The sequence below is a fragment of the Vombatus ursinus genome, unplaced genomic scaffold (genome assembly GCF_900497805.2).
Source record: "Vombatus ursinus unplaced genomic scaffold, bare-nosed wombat genome assembly UNPS02001287.1, whole genome shotgun sequence".
Taxonomy (NCBI): domain Eukaryota; kingdom Metazoa; phylum Chordata; class Mammalia; order Diprotodontia; family Vombatidae; genus Vombatus; species Vombatus ursinus.
The window spans coordinates 13,795,166-13,819,723 of NW_020941065.1; the positions used below are offsets into that span (position 1 = coordinate 13,795,166).

The 24,558-nt window shown below is 46.4% G+C and overlaps 1 protein-coding gene across 2 annotated transcripts; it reads left to right on the top strand.

The window, feature by feature from the left end:
* Positions 1 to 6,068: 6,068 nt before the first annotated feature.
* ASPHD2 (aspartate beta-hydroxylase domain containing 2) lies at positions 6,069 to 23,152 on the top strand. 2 transcript variants are annotated; one of them, XM_027864639.1, is made up of 4 exons: positions 6,069 to 6,109; positions 12,327 to 13,470; positions 20,279 to 20,392; positions 21,316 to 23,152. In XM_027864639.1, the coding sequence occupies exons 2-4, from the start codon at positions 12,585 to 12,587 to the stop codon at positions 21,423 to 21,425; spliced, it is 1,110 nt and encodes a 369-aa protein (XP_027720440.1). In that variant the 5' UTR covers positions 6,069 to 6,109; positions 12,327 to 12,584; the 3' UTR covers positions 21,426 to 23,152. The 2 variants fall into 2 exon arrangements, with proteins under 2 accessions (XP_027720440.1, XP_027720451.1); XM_027864650.1 differs by having other exon boundaries at positions 6,083 to 6,109; positions 12,344 to 13,470.
* The last annotated feature ends 1,406 nt before the right edge of the window (positions 23,153 to 24,558 follow it).

A 24,558-nucleotide genomic window follows, 5' to 3' on the forward strand; every position in this document is an offset into this window, starting at 1 on the left:
TGTCCCCCCTCACTTGTCATGTCAGAGAAAATCTCTTCTAGGGATACAGAGAAGAGTTAAACAGTGCATCTCTCCCAGGAAGTACAAAGAATCTTTTCCAGGGGAGTATGAGGTAGATTTCAAGTGGATCTTTTCTCTGTCCCATAAGGGAAGACACAGATGTGACCATCCACCCCACAAATCCTATTGTCTCTCATGGCCAGGACAGGCTCCCAGAAAAAGTGATCCTTCCTGGTGTGGACTCACATGAACCAGGTTCCGTCCTAAGGGAGCTTGATCCCAAAATGAGGGTTTGGTTTGGTTTTTGAAACTTGTTCTCCCTATCTTGCCTAGGCTGGAAGTACTGTGGCCATTCATGGACTGATCTCATTACCAATTGATATGGAAGTTTTAACCTGCTCCTTTTTTCCTACCTGGGCTGGTTCTCCCCTCCCTAGGCAGCTTGGTGGTCTCCAACTCCTGGGGATTTCAGGTTTTTCTTAGAGCTCTTGAGCTCATTATGTTCTCAACCTGGGATTCCAGGGAAAATCTCTACAGCAAAGCTTACATATGACTCATGTCTAGGGCTCCCCTCAAAAGGACTAATAGATCCCCTTCTATAAAATTACTCATGGTACAGAGTAGATATCAGGTAAGGGGATGCTATCTACTTCTACCACAAAAGCAATGCTTAAAACAGCAAAGACCAGTTAAAACATAAAATGTTATCCCATCACCAATTATACTCTTCCAGGAGGTAAAGACAATTTTGTGGGACTGCCTTCACCTCAGGCCAGCACTGTCCAAGAAACCTTCAAGGTCCATATCTATTGGACATCCAGGGCACTGCTTGAGTCCTCTTAGTTTTTTCAGCTGAGTAACCTCCTGGCAGTGGTTGTCTTTTGCTCCAAGAAGTAGAGTAAGCAGGAAACGCCTCCCACAGGGCAGTCTGCAGTGACTTACAAATTCCAGACTCCTTAAACTCACGAGGTCACCTCTATGGCTAGAAACAGAAGAGGCAGACAGGAAGCTGAGGTCCAGCACTGAGACATCCTAGGCAAGCATACATGGTTACTCCATATGCGCTCAGATTTTAACTGACAATAGTAGTGTGGTGGAAGGAAAGAGGAGAGAAACCCTCATCTTTTCCTTGCTACATGTGCAAAAGAGAACTGGTAAAGCCTCCAAGCAGTGTGCTTCTAAAAGAGGTAGGAGAAGCTTTTCTATAGATCTCTACTGAGGGTGGGGGCTGGAGGGGAGGAGGTGTTCTTCCTGGATCAGTTATCAAGCATCTTTGACATCCTGTCTCTGACATTTACTTGTGTAATTATGGGCAAGTCCCAACCTCCCTGGATCTCAGTTTTCTCACCTGCAAAATACTGGCTTTGGAACAAACATATAGCCTCTGGGGTCCCTTTGAGCTCTAGCCTGATGATACTATGACCCAAGACATTATTCCCAAGAGAAGCAAAGGGCCCAGTCGTAGGCGTGCCCTCTCCTCACCAAGAATGACCCAGACAGAATGCAAGGTAATGAAGAAAGATCAGCTGGAGTGTGAATTCAAGTTTTGCAAAAGGCTGACTGATTTTTCTGCAAATATCTTCAATCTGCAGGGGTCAATTCAGGCATTGGGGTAACTCAATAGGACTCATTATTTGACAAAACTACTGAGGAAACTGGCAAGCAGCCTGGCAGAAAATGGTATAAACCACCATCTCATACCATATACAGAAACAAACTCCAAATGGGTGTGTGACTCAAGACGCAAAAAGTGACATCATAAGCAAATCACAGGAGCGAGCAGAAGTTAGCTTGCTAACCTGAAGATAGGGTAAAAATTCATGACCAAACAAATGATAAAGAAGCTCATAGGAGATAAAATGGGAGGTTTTTATTACATAAAATTGTAAAGTTTTAACATGAATAAAACCAATGCAATTAAAATTGGGAAGGAAATGGGCAACTGGGGGAAAAAATCTTTGCGGCCAGTTTTCCTGATAAAGATCTCATATCCATGATATATACGAAACTGATTCCAGTTTATAAAAAAAAGAACCATTTGCTGATTGATAAACGATCAAAAGATATAAATAGGCAGCTTTCAACAGAACAAATCCAAGCTAACAACAACAATATTTTTTTTAAAGTTCCAATTCACTAACAGAGACATACAAATTAAATCAACTCTGAGGTTCCATGTCAGTCAATAAGCATTTATTAAGGACCTACTATGTGCCAGGCACTGTGCTAATGAAAGGAGATGCAAAGAAAATGAAGACAAAAACACAAAATGAAAGAAAATGAGCCCCTATTTTCAAGGAGCTCATAGTCTAATGGGAAAGATAACAAGCAAATGACTAAGTACAAACAAGTTATGTTTTACCTAAAAGAGGGTAGGATTTTAGCTGAGACTTGAAGGAAGCCAGAGAAACCAGAAAGACAACAAAAGAGGAAAATACCAAATGTTGGGGAAGCTGTGAGGAAAGACACTAATGCATTGTTGGTGGAGCTGTGAATTGGTGCAACCAGTCTGGAAAGTAATTAGGAACTGTGTACCAAAGGCCAGTAAACTGTGGCTTTGATCCAATGATATTACTAGTGGGCATATAATATCCCAAAGGGATCAAAGAAAGAGAAGGACCAATCCATACAAAAATGTTTATAGCAGCTGTTTTCTTAGTAGCAAAATATTATTGAGAAATGGCTAAACAAATTACAGTATATGAATGTGATAGAATATTATTACATCATAAGATACAATTTCAGAGGAAACTGGAAAGACCTCCCCGAACTGATGCAGAGTGAAGTAAGAGTAGGAGAACAATTTATTCAATGACAGCAACAGTATAAAGAAAAAAAAAACAACTTTGAAAGACTTTGAACCATTATGTTAGAGGATCAAAGATAAAGCACACTACCCACGTCCTGCCAAAAGACTGATGGACTTAAGATACAGAATGAGACACATATTTTGGGACATGGCCAACGTGGGGATTTGTTTTGTTAGACTATGCATATTTGTTATGAAGGCTTATTTAGGAAAAGATTTCTGTTGTCCAAATGGGAAGAGGGGAAGAGGAAAGAGGGATGATTGTTTTAAAACACACACACACACACACACACACATAGAGGCTAAAAAAAAAAAGGTGGAAGGGAGCACTGTCTATGTGACCTTGGGTAGGTTCCATAACCCCTCAGAGCCTGTTTCCTCCCCTGCAAATGATGGGGTGGCACTAGATGGTCTTAAGCTCTTAGGATACTATGAAATGATAGAGTGTGGCAACTCCCAAAGTATTAGGAGTGACTACTTTGAAGGAGAGGTCTCCTTAGAGCATCAAAGCTATCACAACAGCAGACCAGTCTTATTCTCATCCTCCTCATTCTCAGTCCTCCTTCAGCTGTCCCTTCACTTCCCTAGGGCAGTCCCAGAGTGGGGAACTTACCCTGGCTGCTAGGTAAAGGCTTTATCAAGAGAAAGCTCCTGTTTTACACTAAATTGTAATCATTGGCTGTGCCCATCTGGGCAAATCCACAGTGGGTTTTTATCTGTGGCTTGTGGACCATAACAAAGTATGAACACAGCTACATCCCCTACCCCCATCCCCATATACCTTTTCTTAGAGGAGGAAACTGAGGCAATAGGATTAGCATTGAGAAGTGACGATTAGGCAGTCCATAAGCATTTATTAAGCACTTACTGCAAGCCAGGCACTGTGCGAAGCACTGGGGATACAAAGAAAGACAAAAAATGGACCGAGTGTTGGCTCATGGAGCTTCCAATGAAGAGCCTAGGTCATGCAGCAGAGGGATTAGCAATTAGGAGACTTGAGCTCTCCCCGTAACAAGCCACATAATCTAGGGCTACTCAATTGTTTCACAGACTGCCGAGAGTTGGAAAGAACCTCAGAGGTCTTGTAGTCCAACTCTGATCAGTACGAGAATCCTCTGCATAGTATGCAAGGAGACCCATCCAGTTTCCATCTGGAGATCGGAAGGGACAAGGAATCAGTGTTGCTTTAGAAAGAACTTTGAATTTGGAGTTAAAAGATCTGGGCTCAAATCCTGTCTCTATCACTTACTAACTCTGTTACTTTGGGCAAGATCAACCTCCTTAGACTTTAATTTCCTCAAATGTAAAATGATGGAGTTGAATAAATGAATGGATAATAAATATATCAATTGTCAACTATGTACAAAGTTGGTACAGAAGATACAAATATCAAAAAGCAAAGGTAGTGTCTGCCATCAAGGAGGTTACACTCTAACGGGAAATATCACACATACTAGAGGGGTGGCTAGGAAGATATACCTCATCCAGGAGCAATGGCAGGGTTGAATTGATAGGAAGTCAGGTTCCAGAAATGGGGGTGGGAAGGGGAGAGAGAGGAAGTACTCTTGAAGAGTCAGCATCAAGGTCAAGTCAGTTAGGGGGTCATGGAGGAGAAATCCAGGGATGACCTCTTAAGGTTCAACTCTAAATTGAAGATCGTCTCACCTCCTGAGATAGCTCATTCCACTTTTGGACAGCTCTCATTTCAAGAAAGCTTCACTTGATGGTCCAACCTAAATCTGCTTCTCTGTGCCTTCCTTCCACTTACGGCTCCCAAGCCAAGCAAGGATACTTCCTCTCCCATGAGGCAGCCTTTCAAATGCATGAAGACAGGGATGCTATCTTTCTGCTTCTGGCATGCTTGCCCATCTGCCCAATGAAAGGATGGACTCACTAATCTCTGAGGTTCCATCCAACTCCGATGCTCCAAGGACTGGTCTATGATTCATCTAACAGCAGGACAGGATACGAGACAGACTGAGAGGTCCTTCCTACTTAATTCACCCTTAGTTGCTTGCAAGCTCTGAAGGAGGCAATTCGCTAGATCTCATTTTCCCATTTATGTCTTGGACTAGATGTCAGGTCCCCTATTTAGGATCCTACAGGGAGGCAGCTGGAGAAGGAAATGACAAACCACTCCAATATCTTTGCCAAGAAAACCCCATAGACAGTATTGGAGTCCTATGGTCCAAGGGGTCCCTACTGAAGGGCTGAACAATAACAACAGGGAGGCAACGAAGGGGTGCAGTGTCCATCACTCTTCTGGTAGGAGGTGGGTAGTGTGCTTGCTTTATCTTCGGTTCTTTGGAATAACTAATCAGAGTTCCAAAGCCTTTCAAATTTGTTTTTTGTTTTGTTTTTTCTTTATGAGGTTGCTGGACCTGGAATCAAGAAGTCCAGAGTTCAAATCCTCCCTCGGACACTTACTAGATGTGAGACTGTGGGTAAATTACTTCGTCTCTGTCTGCCTCAGTTTCCTAAACTGTAGAATGGGGGTAATAATAGCCCTACTTCGCGGGGTTGTTGTGAGGATCCAATGAGATCAGACTGGTAAAGGGCTTTGAGAACCTTAATGCGCTAAGCTTTGGGGGGACTTGGAGGACGGCTGGATGGTTCTTTCGGCCCCAGGGCAATGGGCAGAAAAGCTGCAAAGCAGCCAGTTTGGGCCAGAAGTCTGGAAAAAGGTCCTCACGAGGAGCGCTTTTTCCTCTCTTCTTCCCTAAGAGGGATGGCTGCCGAAAGAGGTCATGAGCTTCCCATCCCTCTAGGTACGCAAGCAGAGGCTGCTGGGTCTGCTGCTGAGCAGGTTGCACCGGACGCTTCGGGCTCTGGGATCCCTCCCCTTCAAGGTCAAGGCCACGGCGACCCCCGCCCACGTCCTCGAGCCCCCCAGACTAGGGTCCAGCCCGCGCGCTCCGCGCCCTCGTGGTGCCTCCGCCTTCCCCTGCCCAGGAGCCCCCTGCGCGCTCCCGCGCCCCGCGCCTCGCAGGGCGCGCCCCCGCGCGCCCCCGTCCCTCACCTCCTTCCTCGGCTCCGCCCCCCCGTGGCCTCCTCTCCAATCGCGGCCCGGGGCCTGCGCTGCGCATTGTGGGAGTTGTGGTCCCTCCCCCGCCCGGCTCCGCGGAGCGAGCGCAGCGGCAGCAGCGGGGTCGGGGCTGGGGAGGCGGTGGCGGCGGCGGCGGCGGCGGCGGAGAGGAGGAGGAGGAGGAGGAGGAGGGGGCGGCCAGCCACCCCCCCTCCCCCAGGCCGGGCGGGCCGAGGGCGGAGGCAGCCCCTGGCCCGAGGCGCGGCCGGAGCCAGGTAAGGGAGCGAGGAGCGCCCGAGGGATGGAGGAGGAGGAGGAGGAGGAGGAGGAGGGCTGGGGAGGGGGGAGAGGAAGAGCAGCCCCCAGCCCCCAGCCCGGCCCCAGGGGTCAGCGGCTCCCATTGCCCTCTGCTCATCTCCCTCTCCATCCTTCCTCCCCATCACTGTCCTGTCTCCCCATCTCCCTCCCCCTTCCCATCAGCCTCCTCCCTCCCCCTCCCCAGCTTCTTCCTCCTCCTCCCAACTGTCCCTCCTCTCTTTTTTCTCCCCACTCTTTTGACTCTTCATTCCCTCTCTTCCTTCCCTGCCCCTTCTCACTTCTCCCTTTCCCTCTGTCCTCCCTTCCCCCTTCCACTCTTTCCTGGTTTCATTTCTCCCCCTCCCCTATCTCCCCGTTTCCCCGCCTCCTCCCTTCCCACCTACTCTCTCCTCTCTATCTGTCTCTGTCTCCAGATGCTAGGAATGGGGGAGGGGAAAGTCGGTTTCCTCTGGAAGGGCCTCTCCGGACCTGCCCCTTCCCTGATTGCCCCCACCTTGGTTGTCCTCTTTTGGTTAGAGCTCCCTAACGGTAAGCTTTATAATGAGATGAAAAATTAGACTGGCCCTTAAAGCCCCCACCTCCCAAACCTACAGAATGGCAGCTGGCTTTGGGGGGCATTAGATTACAGAAGTCAAGCTGGGAGAGACATCAGAAGGGAGTCAAAGGGCTTGGGATCCGAGCCTGACTCCTTTTCTTACTATCTCTGTGACGAGAGGCAGGTCACTCACCCTCTCTGGGCCTTTTTCTCATCTGTAAAAATGAGGGAATGGCACATGACAGAACACCACACTGGGCTGAATCTGAGTAAAATTTAGTGAAGATAGCTGTCCATTCTTGCACTTGGGTCCAAAGAATGGGTATCACAAGTACAGAAGAGGTATGAGTAGATAGCAGCTTGTATTAAATTAAAAAAAAAAATCTGGAGATTTGAATGACCTGCAAGCTTAACTTGAGTCAATGGTGTGATGTGGTAGCCCAAAAAAGCCAATGCAGTCTTCGTCTATATGTAGTAGTCCCCTCTCTACCCTGTCCTGGTCTGGAAGCATCAGGAGTAGCACACTCCATTCTGGACATCACTCTTTAGGAAGGGCATTGAAAAGCTCCCGAGTGTCCAAAGGAAGGCAACCAGCATGGAGAATGGCCTTGGATCCATACCCTTATGGGAGCATTTGAAGAAACTGGGGATGCCTTGCCTGGAGAAGACTCAGGGCTGTCATGCAATTGAGCTTAGATTTGTTCTGTTTGGTCCCAGAAGCCAGAGCCCCCAGCAGTGGTTGGACGTTCCAAGAGGCAGATTTAGGCTGGATGGAAGGGACAACTTCCTAACCATTTGAGCTATCCCAAAGTATAATAGGCTGCCTTGGTGAGTAGGGAATCATTGGCTAGCTCCAGGCAGAGGCTCCCAGCCCCAAAATTCTGTGCTTCCATGACTGGATGGTCTTTTAAGGGCCCTTCTTCCAGATTCTGTAGTTTGCCCCCAGACAGGTCATGGAGAGCTTCTGGTAGACAGTATGTCTCCTAGATAGCATCCTCTCTGAGTGCCAAACCTTTCCAGTTATGTTGATGCCAGGCTCTGCACATAGTTGGTACTCAAAGAGTGGGTGTATGTCCCCAAGGCGTGAGGCGCCTAATCTGTGCTTCTGGAGTAAATCATGCTGGTTTTAGGGAAGACCCCCCCCCTCCATTGCATTGAAAGCTATCCAAGTCCGTATTTCAAGGGAGGGGAGACTGCTACAGAGAGGGTGAGCCAAGGTTGAAAGGCTCCAGGAATGCCACCCTGGGTAGTAGCCTTGTCTAAGCTACAAGGTACCAGTTAGCCGCAGCGGTTACCAGGCATTGATACATGCTACAAACATTTATTAAGCACAGAGACGAAGTGATTTGACATCAGAAATCCACCCTGTCCCTCACTAGCTGGGACACTGTGGTCAAGTCCCTTAACGTCATGAGGCTCCTTGTCTTGGCCTACCAAAGCAGGTTAATGATCTTGACGCTCTGCCTCACAGGTTGTCGAGAACCGAGTGCTTTGTAAACCGTGAAATACTGTGTGAATTGAGTCCGTGTCGTCATGCCCAAAACACTGTAGCACTTGGAGAGATACAAAGATTTTTCACAGGCTCCAGGAGAGGCAGCCACGAGATTGGGTCAAACTGCAGCCTCTCTGCCAGGGATGGGCCAATGATGTGGACTTTCTTTTCCCAGTCTAGCCTAGTCAGACCAGGCTCAGACTTGATCATGCTTTGACCCCCGGGCTTTAGAGCTAGGCTTGGGTTTGAGTGTGGGTCTTGCCATTTATTATGAGCAGCATGACCTTGGGCAAATTATCTCATCCTCTTTGAATCTGGGCTCCATGGCTCCTCTAGCTATGTGGTCCTGCAAAAGTCAAAACCTTCCCAACCCTCAGTTTCACCATCTGTAAAATGGGAATGGTAATAGCACTCACCTCCCAGGATTGTTATAAGGATCAAATGAAATACATATCTGGGTTGGTGGTGTTGTTTTTTTTTTTGCTTGTTGGTTAATTTTATTCTTAGATTTAACACAAGTTGTAAGCACTCAGCGAATCCATATCAGTGGCACAGTGGAAAAAGCACCAGAATTAGAGTCAAGGTGCCTGGCTTCTGGCTCTGGCACTGTCACTGATGGGCTGTGCTCCCAAGAAAGTGCCAGACTTCCCAGGCCTCAGTTTCCTCATCAATCCAATGAGGAGACTGGTCTAGACAATGAAATATATATTTGTAAAAATGCATAGCATTGTAACTGGCACAGAGCAGACAGATCCTTAGTAAATGCATGTTTCCTTCCAAAGGAAGGCTGGATTCTGACGGTTACTTACCTACTTTCCACTCTTTTTTTTTGTCATTTTATTTTTTTAAATTAATTTATTTTTAGTTTTCTCTATTTCCCACTCTTAAAGTCACTCAGGTGGTCGCTTCTTGTGCCCTGTGGATTATTAAAGACTGATGTCCTAGCTGTTGATTGTGAGCACAGTGAATTAAGAAGCAGCAGGGCATGGCAGCAACAGCCCTGGACTTAGTCTTATCAACTCCAAGACTTGAGGCTTGTGCTCAGATTTTGCCTCAGACATTGATCCTGTGTTCCCAGGCAAGTCTGTTGACCTTCTGAGCCTCAGTTTCCTCCTCTGCATGATGATAATAATAATAGCGACTCTCCTCACAGAGTTGCTGTCATGATCAGATGGGATGATTTATGTGCTGAAAGTGCTATTGGAAGGTCAGCTAGCTATTGACGGCATTAAGTTGGCCGGTCACCCAGAACAACTGATGGCTACAAAAAGTCCTCATTTCACACTGACTGTTTATGATCTTCTGGGCACAGCATTGGAGATCTTGGCCTCTTGTCCCCTCTAGTCATTTATCTATCATTTCAGCCTTTCTCTCTATATCTAAGATACTGCTTTTTGGGGGGAGAAATGGGCCACATTTGTAGGTGCTACCCCTCCCTTCTGTTAATGTATGAAAATCAGGTCAACATCTCTGCCAGTGTGTTTCTGTATCATGTTGGAACATTTGTGATTTGTTCAGTTGTGTTGACTCTCCAAGACCCCATTTGGTGTTTTCTTGGTAAAGATACTAGAGTGGTTGGCCATTTCCTTCTCCAGTTCATTTGACAGATGAGGAAACTGAGGCAAAGTGAAGTGACTTGCCCAAGGTCACACAGCTAGTGTTTGAGGCCAAATTTGAACTCAGATCTTCCTGACTCCACGGCTGGTACTCTATCCACCGAGTCACCTACCTGGGAAATATTTATGACTAGAGAGCCTAATTTGGATTTCTACTTAGTAGATGCCTACCTGTTAAATTATTTTTTTCCCCAAATAATAGTCTTTTAGAGGATTGCTTCCCTTCCCCACCAGAGAGACTGAAAATCCAAATCGGAGCAGATCATTATGGTTCAGCCAAATGGTCCTTCCTTGATAAAAGTGCCTTATTACCTCTCAGGTAGGCCACATGCAGTTTCCAGGAATCAGTTCCAGGAAAGGAATTCATAAATTGAAAAGGCCTCACCTTTATTTGTCTTCCTTGCCCCAAAGGAGAAACAAACTACAACAGTAGAGTGGGGGTAGGGCTGGGGGAAGGAGAGTTATGGGGAGGATACCAGAGGCCCAAAAAACTTTTATTTCCACCCAATCATTATATAAAATGCCTGCCCTCTCCCATTCCTTTTCAATAATCTCAGAAAGAATCTAGTAAAGCATGAAAGGATCCCCCAGAATGAAACTCTTTGCTCCTTGGTTTTTAGGGGAAGAAAGTATTTTCTTTACATACTCAATACTCAACTATCCCATATTTACTTTTCTATGTATTCTTTACTGAAATATCCCAGATCAGATATGTCAAATGAAGGGGTTGAACAGGATGATCTCAAGGCCCCTCCAGCTCCCAATCTTTGGCCAGTGCTATAAGAGCTTCTGCTCTCTTCCAATCTCCCCAATTTTATGGCTCCCAGAAATAAAAATATCATGGTGCTTAATAAATAGTTTTGCCTGGCTGATGACCTTGTGTTTAGCTCATTGTTTATCCATCCCAAACATGGAAGAAACCAGAATATGATCAAGGAAATTTTTCCACTTTCTTCTCTGTAAAGCTGAAAAAAATGAACATTTGGAGGCTAACCCATTGTGAATCAGTGGGGATTCATTCAATGCTGGCTTAAGATCTCGGCAAGCCTCTAATCGAGTATTTATTAAGCACCTACTGTGTGCCAGGACCTATGCTATAGGCACAAAGGATGAAACCATCCATACCCTCGAGAAATTTACATTCCAAGGGAAAGCCCCATTTGCTTTGGTTCTAAAATAAACAAACTTCCACCCAGATAGTTTCAGTTTTGAGAAGTTCCCTGTTTACACAGGCAGCTTTCTGGGACCAAGGATCCTTCTCTCTGACAGGATTTGTTTTGTCTCCAAGTTTGTGACTCATGACTTTGCTTAGCAAATCGACAGTGATCACATCGTCATATCATCATCAGGATGTAGCCAGCAGGGTAGGTCCCTTGGGGTTCAGGAGAAGAACCCTGGGGAGCAGGGCAAGGACTTTATAAACTTATTCGGCAATAAAAAATTGTGTTCTGATGGTTACTTACCATTTATTGAGAGAGAGTGTGTGTGTGTGTGTGTGTGTGTGTGTGTATGTGTGTCTAGACACTGCTACCAGCAGCCCTAAAGGGAGGGTGAAGCAACAACATGGCTTTTCTCTGTAGGTTTAACTTAATTTAATTAATTAAAAAGGGATAAAATTCCTGGCAAAGGGACGGTTCTGCTGTCCTGGCTGATAGAGACTTTATGTTTCATCCTATATGTTTTTCTTACCTTCACAACCTCTGAAGATGAGGGAATGCTGGGATTTACATACATACATGCACATATACATACACATATATAATATATACATACATATACATACACACAAGTGTGCGAATACATCTATGTATGTACATATACACACATACACGTATGCCTATACATATACACACGTGCATTCACATGTATATGCATGTGTCTGTATGTGTATTATATACACGCCTGTCCATGTGTATGTATATATCTATGTATCCACGTGTGTGTGTGTGTGTGTGTGTGTGTGTGTGTGTGTGTGTGTGTGTGTTTCAAACCAAGGACTTAGCTGTTCTCTCAGAAATTCCCAAGAAAAGCATGATCGGGGACCTATGTCAGACAGACCAATGTGGGTAAAATAAAAATGGAATAATAGTGACCCTTCCACGTCACCAGGTTCTTGTGAGGCTCAGAGGGGACAGTGTGAAAGGTGACTTGCAAACCTTCTGGTGCTAAGCCAGTCCCCACTCTCCCACTTGGTGCTGGCCGACCTCAAGTGAGCCGCCCTACTTGTCTGGTTCTCAATTTCCTTTTCTGGTTTGGAGCGGACAGCCTCTGTCCCTTTCAGCAGTGTGATCCTGTAATTAATCTTAGAAAGCAAAGCTTGGGCTCCTTTTAAACAGCCCCTCTGCCCTCTGTCTGAGAACCTTTGGAATCCAGGCCTGTCTAATAAAACACATAACAAGTACATTCGGTCACACCGTACTTAATGTAAACTAAGCATTTATGAAACAGAAATCATTCCTTCCCATCAATCTCTAATCTAATTGAGGAGCTTATGTTTTCAGACATTCATGAGAAACCTATCGTGCTTCCAGGTCTTTATTTTTTCCAGACTTGGACAGCTTCAAGGATTTATCAGAATGCCTTGTCCCAGCTAAGGAGACCTGGAACCTGACTGTTTGCCTGGTATAGACCAACTCCTCCCCACTCAACTGGCAATGACTTTTGCCAGAAATGAAGATGTGACCACCAATAACACGGTTTGTTCATGAAGGCCATACCAGCATCCCGGGAGCAGCAGCAGCCATGCCTTCCCCATCCTAAGCCACCCCCCCTCATCCGTACTGACCTGCATGGTGTGGGTGCCCTTGGGCCATCCGAGGACAAATCGCCTGACCATCCTACATACATCTAACAACAACTGCACAAAGATGTCTGTGGCGTGGCTGCTGGATTGGAGCTGGTCACTGGATGGACTCCGGGACTGTATCGCTACCGGCATCCAGTCCGTGCGGGACTGTGACACCATGGCGCTGACGACGGTGGCCTGCCTGCTGGTCTTGTTTGTCTGGTACTGTTACCACGTAGGCCGGGAACAACCTCGGCCCTACGTCACTGTGAATTCCCTCATGCAGAGCGCCGATGTCAATGGGCTGCAGAACGGGTATGTGTACTGCCACTCACCCGAGTGTGTGCGTTGTACCCACAACGACGGACTTAACCAGAAACTCTATCACAACTTGCAAGAATACGCAAAACGATATTCCTGGTCTGGCATGGGCAGGATCCATAAGGGCATCCGTGAGCAAGGACGTTACTTGAATAGCCGGCCGTCCATCCAGAAACCAGAAGTCTTCTTCTTACCAGACTTACCCACCACTCCTTATTTCTCCCGAGACGCACAGAAACATGACGTAGAGCTGTTGGAACGCAACTTCCAGACCATTCTGTGTGAATTTGAGACTCTGTACAAAGCTTTCTCCAACTGCAGCCTTCCACAAGGATGGAAAATGAACAGCACCCCTAGCGGGGAGTGGTTCACCTTTTATTTGGTGAACCAGGGGGTGTGTGTTCCCAGGAACTGCAGAAAATGCCCACGGACGTACCGTTTGCTTGGAAGCCTCCGCACCTGCATTGGTAACAATGTCTTTGGGAACGCGTGCATCTCAGTACTGAGTCCTGGCACGGTTATCACTGAGCACTATGGACCTACCAATATCCGCATTCGATGCCACTTAGGTACGTAAGTTGTTGGGATAGGAGGGACGCACGCGATTGTAAGCACAGTCAACTTGTGTTGATCCGAAATCCAAATTAGAAAGCTCAAGTCACCAGACACGTGCTTATTCTAATTCCCATTCTGGCCTGTGCTGCTCTGCAGAAGAGCAGAAGCGAGCTGAGAACAGGAATGTCAGATCATCTTTGGGGGATACACCAGATGCAGTGTGAATTGAGGCCTCTCAGCCACGCCTCTGCCACACTCTAGTACTAGTAGGAAGAAAACAACAACAATAATTGGGGCTTTTATTTAGTCTTTAAAATTTGAAAGGTGCTTTATCCACATTATCCCATTAAATCCTCAGCAACTGTAGGAAGTGGCTGCATTATTACCACATTTTATAGGTGAGGAAACTGAGGTTGGGAAAAGTGAGCTAACACGGCCAGCGCTGCTCATGCCCAAGGTGGGATTTGAACTCGTCTATCCACTACTCCATGCTGGACATGGATAATTGGTGTGTGTGTGAGAACCCGGAGGCCCTGAAAAGACTGAAGTGTATCCTCACTCATTAAAGGTCCAGTTACATCCAGCATAGCTTAGGGTCCTGGTGAAGTACTGGACTGTGTTGTCCAAGAATCAGCCTAGCTAAGGTGGGAGAAATTAATTGTGAGCAAGTGGACATGGGGGGAGTGGGTTCTTTGGGGCCACAGCTCTTCTTGGAGGTTCTAAGGCAGAGGTGGGGAACCTGCAGCCTCGAGGCCACGTGTGGCCTTCTAGGTCCTTGAGTGCGGCCTTTTGACCAAGTCCGAGTTTTCCAGAACAAATCCTTTCATTAAGGGTATTTGTTCTGTGAAGTTTAGATTCAGTCAAAGGGTTGCACTTGAGGACCTAGACGGCCACATGTGGTCTTGAGGCCTCAGGTTCCCCACCCCTGACTTAGACACTGCACTCAGGTTTGCTCTAAGGCTTGGGAAGATCATCATCTGCATCCATGGGACAGGTGTATGCACCCGTGCTGATGAAATCACAGCTCACTGATCAGGACTATGGCTTTATCAATCAATCAATCAGTAAACATTTATTAAGCACCTATTGTGTGCCAGGCACTATACTAAGCACTGAGACTACAAAAAGAGGCAAAACACAGTCCCCGCCCTCAAGGAGATTATAATTTAATGGGGACAGCCTATATCATTCTTATTTTTTGAAAATTGCTATTCAAAGTGCGGTAGCTGAGAATAACCAGAAGTAGTCAATAATCAGAATACCCCATTCCCCAACCATCTGGGTAAGAAGGAGTTTGCTGTCTATTGACAATGTGGCTTATTAACATTCCTGGAAAGGGATACATATCAAAGAAGCCTTAGCAGAGGGAAGCTTCTGTCAGGAGCCAATTGTTTCTAGTTTATCAGCTTTAGGAAGGAGCAGGGAAAATGAACAGCTCAGAGGATTAACTTCTCAAACTTAAGAGCGACCCAAGAGAAGACATCAGTCCAATTTGTTGTTGTTATTCAATCATTTTTCAGTTATGTCTGATTCTTCTGACCCCATTTGGGGTTTTCTGGGCAGAGATACTGGAGTGGTTTGCCATTTCCTTTTTCAGCTCATTTTACAGATGAGGAAACTGAGGCAAACAGAGTGAAGTGACTTGCTCAGTGTCACACAGCTAGGAAGGTCTGACGCTGATATTTGAACTCACAAAAATGAGTCTTCCTGACTCTAGGCCTGGTGCTCTATGCACTATGGCGCCACCTAGCTGCCTCACATCAGTCAAATACTGAGTATCTATTACATGACTTCTAAGGATATGCAGGGTACCATCTTGGGCCCGGGGCCCAGGAGGGAGGGGAAGCAAGGGAAGATGTGGCCAGATCTGTGGCCTCAGAAAGCTTACAGTCTAGATGGCGGTTGGGGGAAGACCAGCCTTGTGGAAAGTGAAACCTTATGGAATTTTAAAAAGTAGTCTATACTGTTCCATATGAGTGAGTGGAACAGACCATAAGTATTATGAGAGGGCTGGAATGGTCAGGGATGGCTTCATGGGCAAAAAGCAGGGCTTGGGTTAGAGCCTGAAAATTCAGTAGGACACAGAGTAGTAGAAAGTGGGGGCGGGGGGAAAAAAGGTCTTTCCAGGTAAGAGAGAAAGGCATGAGGTGGAAATGCTGAAGGTCCACTGAAAGCAAAGTAAGTGGAAGCTTTGAGTAGGGGAGTAGTAGTGTGAGATATGATTAACAAAGACATTTGAAGGGCCTTGAATGCCAGGCCAAGAACTTTGGACCACAGTCAGTGGGGAAGCATTATGTTTGAAGAGGGGTGTAACATGATTCAATTAAATTCAGTGAACATTAAGCATCTACGTACAAAGCCCCGGGTGTGCACGGTACTGAAGACACAAAAAAGACTTCTGTTTCACTGGGGGAAGGGCAAGAATACAAATCACTTTGATATAAGCATATTAAATGCAAAGAGAGATAAAGGGTGAGTGCCGGACCTGAGGAAAAGAAAGATCATCTGCAAAAGGCTAGGAGGCAGGGCATAGGGAACCAGGGAAGGCTGTAGGGGGAAGGGGGCTTCTGAGTGAGGCCTTGAAGGAAAACGCAGATTTCAAGACCCAGAGAAGGCATTCCAGGTAGGAGGGATGCAAAAGCACAGACGTGAGATCGGGCAGGATGAGAGGGAAGGAGACAGCAGTTCAGCTCGGTTGAAACATAAAATCTATAAAAGGGAATAATGAGTTAAGGCCAGGCCAATAGGTAGGCATTATATGACAGAGGGCTTTGAATGCCAGAGTTAGAATGAAAGTAGCATTTGAAAAAGTTCATCTGGTGGCACTGGGAAAATGGATTGGAGTTGGGAGAAGCTTGAGGCTTGATAGAAGGTAAAAGGGGTGTGGGTGGGTGGGTGGGTGGGTGTGTGTGTGTGTGTGTGTTAACAAGCACATGTTAAGATATTAGGGCCCATTAAACAATCGTGTAGAGATGAGGGAGGTCTTGCTGCTAGAAAACCGAGTTAGACATTAGGCCCATTTCAAGTCCCCTACAGATCCGGTCACTGGGTTTTTGCTACATAACAGGGGCTGGGTGCCACTTTCAGGATCAAAAGGTTTTAATGCTAGACCTCAGCGGTCACCCAGCCCAAGACTCATTTTATAGCTGAGGAAAGAAAGATCTGAGAAGTCCAGAGCCTTTCCAAGATCCCACAGGTAGTAGGCAGTGAAGGCAAGGTCAAATCTAGGTCCACTGATTCCAAACTTGGTGATCTTTCCACAAATCCAGCATCCTCTGTAGCCAGCTGAGCCAGAGTTTTCTTCAGGAATTCATTCCTTGGATTAATTTTCCCTTTCTTGGTTTAGGCTGTCTCAGGAACCAAATGCGTGTTGCATCCTAGAGAGCCTGCTGTCATATGCGCCTCTCTTGACAGGAGTCCCCAGGGACAGACTCCAGCTCAGAAACTCACAGGGTGAACCACAAAGGAACCTGCTTCCTCTGCACCTTTGTCACACCCTGTCACATGTAAACTACCTGGTGTTAGAAAAGGGGCAGGACTTTGACAGAAGGGCTGATGGACGTGTGTCCGTCTTAAAGGGCTCTGCCCAAAGCCAAGGCCTTACCCGTCTTATCTGACTCTGAGTGTGGACTCTTCCCATCCCAGACTCCAGAAAAGATGGTGGTGGCTGAGATCACAGGCCGATAGCCCATATACTACCTAGCATTCCTGACTGAGCCACTCCCTAGATGTGCCAACTGCATTGCCGCAAACCTCCAAAGTGAGTCAGGTCCTTACCCAAACAGTTAAGCCCAAAGAGCCAGATGTCAGTGAAGCAGGATACACTTCTGAAGGCTAAGCCTTAGCCAAGGCCACAGGGCAATATAAGCTGGCTTCAGCCAACAGCACATAATATGTGATTTTATTCATCAAACTTAAGTTAAACACAATTAAAGATCATTTTTCTTTGTATGATCTGATCAGGAGAACAGCCCACCCTGGGTCCTGAGGGAGACCTACAGTTCCCCAGACTAATGAAGGAACAACAGTTAGCACAGAGTTTTCTCTGTCCCTCCTGCCTTGACTGCATCTTCATCCACTGTTGGTAGAGAAACCCCTGTTCTTTCTTTCGAAAGAGTATTTCAGACAAAACAGCACACTCCTAAACCTCAAAGGCCCTGAGAGAAAAACCATCTTTGGCAGCCTGGAGTTGCTCGCCAGCTTCCAAGACGCCTCACACTAGCACACGGACATCACCCAATCATGGAGTGAGATGTGGGGCAAGGATCGTTTCTGCCAGCTAAGCTAATGTCATTGGCAACAGAAAGAAGTGGTACACAGCTAAGAAAGCAAGTATAGAAAAGAAACATCAGGCTGGAGTTGCAAAGCCAGGAATGCTTTTCTGCTCTAATGTGGTGAGTGGTGATGAGTCATTTAGAGACCGTGAGAAAGGACAGCATCCTTCCTTTCCACTCCAGTGGGAGGGCAGGATAATTACTGTATAGGAGACTACCCCCGACGCCGCCATGTTCCTGGAACTCTATCCAGTGTTTACAGGACTAGCGGATCCCTAGAACTCTTGATTGTCCATGACCCTTCTGTTGAGTCAGGAAGTAGTGGGCTAGATTGTCTTAGACCTATAGAATAGAAGAACCTTAAAGATCACTAAGCCCAACGCTGTTATCTGATGAGGAGGAAACTGGAGACTCAGAAAGGCACAGGGAGTGGTCCAGTATCACCTAGATCATGTTTCCTGCTTCCACACCCATGAACTTCCCCTTTCTCCATGTGGCTTATGCCTCCTGTTGCCTCCAAGGGGGGCATCCATCACAGGGCAGCTGTGATCCCAGTCGTCGTCATCATCATCATCAGTGGGCAGTATCTGCTCATTCGGTCGGCTGCTGTTGAGAAATGCATTATCTTCACAAATAAGACTAGCTTTAATTGGAATAATTACTATGTGTTAACTTGCTGGGCTCCATCCATTTTTGTACCACAGTGTGTATTATCAACAGAATGAGGCTGAAAGCAAAAGAGTTGTTATCTATTCCATCAGCTTTGTTCAGGAGAGGCTGTAGTAGAAAGAATCCTGGGCTTGGAATTGGAAGGACATCAGCCCTCATCTTGGCTCTTGACATCTACCAAGTATGTGATGGCAGAAAAACCCCTTTGCTTCCAAGGGAACAATGCCTATTGCCTTCCTCGCGGAGCTGTTCTGAGTACGGCACTTTATACGGTACAACGTGCCATATAAATGGGGGCTCTTATAATTATTGGGGAAATTAAATCACAGAAAGGAAATGAAAGAACTTAGTCAGTCATAGTTGCCATAGTGAGTCAGTGAAGCCAGAAATAGAGCTGCAATGTGCCAGATCCTTGCCTATGGCTCCCTTCTGTATGATCTTGTGTGGATCTAAAGAAAGGTTTCCTTCTGGGTAAATCCTTCCAGAAACGACTAGCCCGTGCACTCATAATTAAAGACATTAAAAGGATGGGCTGTAAAGGTTTCATTGATAAATGACAAAGACTATCAATGTTTACCAGGTAGTCTGGAAAAGCAAATTTTTACTGGTTTGCAAAATCCTTATTACCAAAAGTCGTAACAACTTGTCAACTTAAAAACTTTCCTCACCTTGAATCCTGGCCTTCCCATCCCTCAGTCTTTGTTTTCCCCAGGTCCCTGTTCCCTGAGCCACAGAAAGTCAATGAGCTGAGGCTATGAAGGCTAGAATAGCCTGAGGAAGGGAAATTGAGTGTTTTCATGGTCTGCAGTATAGTCTGAGTGGGGAAATACTGGTTCATAAAACCTGATTTCCTTTCTAATTCAAACATTCTACAGCTTTTTTTTTTCCTGTTGATTAGTCATCTCTGACTCTTTGTAACCTCATTTGAGGTTTTCTTGGCAAAGGTACTGGAGTGGTTTGCCATTTCCTTCTCCAGCTCATTTTACAGAGGAGGAAACTGAGGCAAACAGGGTAAAGTGACTTGCTCAGGGCCACAGACCAATAAATATCTTAAGATGGATTTGAACTCAGGTCCTCCTGATTCCAGGGCTGGCATTCCATCCATTACACCACCTAGCTGCCTAGAGTCATAGCAATTCTGAAGTCCCTTTTAACTGAGTTACAATGCTACTACGATTCCTTCAAACTCAGATGAGAGATACTAGACAAAGGTAAATTCCATGACCTCATTTCAGCATCTCCCTCCTGGTGTCTCAGTCGACATCCTGGCCTTTTTCATCATCACTTGTGTTTGATTCCCGTGGGTTTGAGTTATTAATCTGATTTTCTTTTATGTATCTCCCAGACCTTCAACCATCTTGATTTGTCACTCCTATGAAAGGCCACAGTTTTAGGCTTTCCTTCAAGGTCTCCCCAGTAGGTGACAAGGGAAAACTCTTCGGGTTGAGAAAGTCACATATTAGGCCCCTATGGAGGTGATGCATATGCCATCAGAGCTCATCTCGAGATGCCAACCAGACGGTGCCAGCATCTGGAATACGATAAACAGAATTCCCTATCAGAAGGACTTAGTTTTACAAATACTGGGCACCCATCCAGGGCTCAGTGCTTGAAGATACAGGGCTGAACACAACCCAGTGTCTGCCCTCCATGAGCTCATAGTCTAGTGGGGACAAATGGGTTTGTGTCACAACAAGTTTTGCCATCTGGAATCTGCCATTTTCATCCCCACACCTGTGCCTTCTGGTGTAGTAGAGAGACTGAACAATAACAGGTTAGTTATGCTTTTTAAATACTTTCCTTGCTGAAGTGGAATGCCGTCTGATCTCTGGCTGTTCCCGCATCATGGCCACTCTTTTCTTCTGTTTTGAATGTGAAGGTCTGAAGACTCCCAGTGGCTGTGAGCTGGTGGTGGGAGGAGAGCCCCAGTGCTGGGCAGAGGGCCGGTGCCTCCTGTTTGATGACTCTTTTCTGCACACCGCATTCCATGAAGGCAAGTATCTTCCCTCCACCCAACTTTGTCCCCCTAGAGCTTAACCCCACAAAGAACCCAACAAATCAGGAAGAATGGGTACCTCCCCACAACTGGGGTTTAGAAAGAGTGGATTTAATTTTACCTTCCCCATGTTCCAGCTCTAAAAGTCTGGTTCTCAGAAGTGAAACCCTTCCTGGCTCCACTTTATATTTCTAGGGCTCCATGCCTCCCACCAAGATTTGGGTTCAGGTTGCTTTGGGAAACATTTTGGAAATGATTAAAGAGCATTTTCTTCTTGGGGATGGTGTTCTGTGAATTTGATAACTGATTTAGACGTGATTTTTTTTTCAGTCATATGTGTAAACAGACTCAGATATAACATATATATAAAATACGTGTGTGTGCATATATATATATATATATATAGAGAGAGAGAGAGAGAGAGAGAGAGAGAGAGAGAGAGACACATTTATATGTGTGTATATATCACTGTCGGGGCCATCTCCAGTTATCCTGATCTATATCTGGCCACTGGACTCTGATGGCTCTGGAGGAGAAAGTGAGGTTTGTGACTTTGCACAGCCCTGCCTCACTTAAATCCAATCAATCACTTGATCATCTTCCTGATGTCATGGTCCTCTACAAGAACAAAGGAAAAAAAACCACACAATCCATCTATCTATCTACCTACCTCCTGGTCTATAAACAGGACTGCCTTCAAAGTCCTTCCACATCTTGACTATTTGCAGTATGTCTTGGCAGGGAAGCTTTAGAGTTACTGTCTATAATGGAAACACTTTAAGCAATGTAGAGAGACAGGACTAACCCATCTGCTGCCTAGAGGCGAGCCAAGGAACAGCACAATATGGATGGAGGAATGTGATTTGACCAGTGATACCTGCAATGTTCTGCGATTCTCTTACATCCTGTTTTCTCCTCAGGTTCAGCAGAAGAAGGGCCACGAGTGGTTTTCATGGTCGATTTGTGGCACCCGAATGTGGCGGCAGCTGAACGCCAAGCCCTTGATTTTATCTTTGCTCCAGGACGATGAGTCCATCTCTGTTGCTGGCGTGGGTCAGAAGGACAGAGGCCTGGCCTGGGAAGGGCTCTGGCACAGTGTGCCCCTGGCTGAGGTGGCATTACCACGGACACAAACCTGCCTCAGTGGAAAGCTTTCCTTTGGGATCAATGCCATGTTGGATTTCTCTCTTCTCTGGTTATTGTAAATGGAAGTTTCCAGCTTGTATTTTCTTAGATTTGTTTTTTCCCCAATCATTTGCTCCAGGGGTTTCTTTTGGACAAAACCCTGCATTATTTTGACTCCATGGCTCTAGATGCAGTCCCCCTGTTGTGTTATGTTGCTCCTGTGTTTAGCAGTGTTAAGATTCAGTTACCACAGGGTTGTTTGTTGAATGTCATCATGTGAAAATTCTTGTGGTCATCTTAAAAAACAAAAACAAAAAAAAGACGAGAAACAAAACGAGAGGGCTGCCAAGCTCGGCTTAGCGCCTGCTGCTGTTCTGATCATGACCACAGTGGACCCTTTGCCTTCCCCGGGGGCCAAAGGGACACAGCCTCCAGACCCAGCCCCATTCTGACTTCATTCCCAGGGCTCAGAGGCCGCTGAGCACAATGCATTGGCAGCTTCAGGACCTGGGGACACGGCACTCCTGTGCACCACTCCTAAACTGCTGTTTGGCTGGTGATGGCAAAGGGCATTTAGACCGGTGGACCTGGAGACTTTTTAAACATCACTTTCCTACAGAGCTAAAGCTGGTCCCCTTGGGCGCACTCCTGGCTTCCCGAGGCCCAGGCCCAGAGGGTGTGATTCTCTTACCTCACTGCCTACAGAAGCCCCACTGCCAAATCAGGCACAAAGTATTCCCAGAGTGAGTTCTTTTCAGCCAGCTTGAGATAAAGGTAGACAAGGGGTATGAGGAAAAGGAATCACTTGGTCACTGAAATTCTAGGAAAGTCCTTCCACAGCAAAACTGGAATCTGACATTTGACCAAAGTCTCTGTTCTGCTTTGGGGTCTTGTTGCCTATGATTCTCATTCCTTGTCTGTTGCGTAAATGTTTGCTCTCTGGCTGTGGCGTGGCCTCTGTGAACAGCCCAGACCCAGGCCGGGCTGCTCAGTTGTCACTGCTAACTGATTTTGACATGGTGTAGACTAGCCCCCAAATCGCTCATGGCCTCTTCACAGAAGCTCCAGCCTTCTCCGGAGGATGTTCAGTCCTGCATCTGGACAAAAGGACCGGAGGCTGGTCTGGCAGGCCAGGGTTGTTTCATCTGGTTGTTAAGTGGTGAGGAGACAGTCTCCCGTTGAGGGAAGCCTCGGTCACCAGCCGCACTAAATGCCTTTATTAAAGAGTGGGTCCTACTTGGAGTAGACAGGGAAGGAGCTAAGTTCCAGCATAGAATAACAAGGCACATTATCCACTAGAAAAAGCATGCCAGGGACCAGATACCTGTGGAACATTCTGAGCAGAAAGCTGCCAGGAAGAACACACGTAGAACAGTGAACAGGCCCTTGCATTAATCACTAGCCAATGTGCAAAGAAAGTGTTTAAATAGAAGAAAAATTTCTATGCTTTTTTCAATAATTAGATGGTGGGAAAAGGCAGAAATTTCAAATACACCTTAAGTATTTTTACACCTAAGAAAAACTGAGGTGCATGATTTCTACACATGTTGAATACTCTGGGATGAGCTGACAAAGCCAACAGTATTTATAGGTACCTGGTTACCTGAAGTCATGTGGAACAAGACATTAATAAAGGCCTTTGCTGAAAACCAGAATGAAGTGGTCTTGCTGGACAGGATTTCGGGCTTAATCACGCAGTGCGTGGCCTCAGAGAATGTGGTGCTTCTGGTGACAGAAAGGTAGGCCACTAAAATTGCTATTTTCAAACAAAGAGGAAAAACTTGAATTTAAAAGAGAGGCAGAGAAAAGCCCATCGGATGATGAATCATTTCAGAACCCCTGAGAGGGGCCAGTAGTTTAAAGTAGTTACACAGAGAGGCTTGCTGGCAAAGGTGACAGAAACACAAGCTTCCAGATGAGGCCGAGGCCACTGAAACGAGGTGGTGGGCTTTAGTGTGGGAGCGGCCCACCCCTCCCCCACCTCCATGGAGTGGGGCCAGGAGAGGGGAAGCATCAGGCATCAGCAACATTTTGTTTTTTACTCTTGGCTTTTTATTCTTAAAAAAAAAAATAGTGAAGGGTCTGCAGAAAACCAGGACCCGTGTTTGCTGTAAGACACTTCACCAGCCATTTAGATTTAGCGTGAATTAATTTACCGTCAGAGTACAGAAAAGGAGTAAGAGCACCAGCCTCAGGGCTGTGAGGTTTCTCACCATCCGAAGGTGTGATGCCAACAAGGCAATTGCCAAAGTCATTTTCATGTTGCTGCTGGAGACGTGCAAAGAGGTAGGAAGCAAACCGAGCAGGCCAGTCGAGACCACCCTTTTCCTGGCGCTGTGGCCTCTTACTCAGTGTCAGGGTCAGGGCCCGAAGGGACCCGGAGCAAGCCTGGCTAGCCAAGGCACTTGGCCAAGGTCACGACAGGGAGTCCTCAACAGCAAGCAGGTGAAGCTTTGGAATTCACAGGCAGTTTAAAGTACACGATGGAAACCCGTACTCACAGAATCACCCGAATGTGCGGCCAGGGTTGTTCTTTGAGAATAAAATGGATGCCCACTGAAGCGCTATCTCCCCAGAGAGGTGGCGCCCCTCCATGAACACTTGCTCCCTGATGGATGTAAAACTGGGAACAAGATGAGGTATGGCTATAAATTTCCTTCTATGACAGATGGCAGTAGAATAGTTGAGCAGATTGGAGCACCACTGGCAGAAGGCATCAGACAAAAGGATTATTTCCTTTATGCTCCATTAATAAGTACACCCAGACCGCTGATCCTAATCTCTTATTACCCACCCCCTTGCCATAGTTTACTTCTCTAGATACTTGAATAATCCTCGCCTCTTAAAACCATTGTCCTGGAACGCATTAGCGCATGTCCACATCCTAGTCACTGATACGCAGCTGGGCCCGGGCCAGTGCAGTCTGCCCTTTTGGATATTGTTCAGAGCATGACCCCAGTAAAGCAGGGCTGGCTAGCTGGGAGATCGTTGGTGGGAGCTGAGCCTCGTGCCCCAAACCACAGAAGTCACTGCCTTTC

Bases quoted from the DNA above. Each gene is read 5' to 3' on its own strand.
- ASPHD2 (XM_027864639.1), top strand. From the start codon at position 12,585: ATGGTGTGGGTGCCCTTGGGCCATCCGAGGACAAATCGCCTGACCATC. The intron at 13,471-20,278 runs GTACGTAAGTTG...TTGAATGTGAAG, and splicing joins CCGCATTCGATGCCACTTAG to GTCTGAAGACTCCCAGTGGC. The intron at 20,393-21,315 runs GCAAGTATCTTC...TTTTCTCCTCAG, and splicing joins GCACACCGCATTCCATGAAG to GTTCAGCAGAAGAAGGGCCA.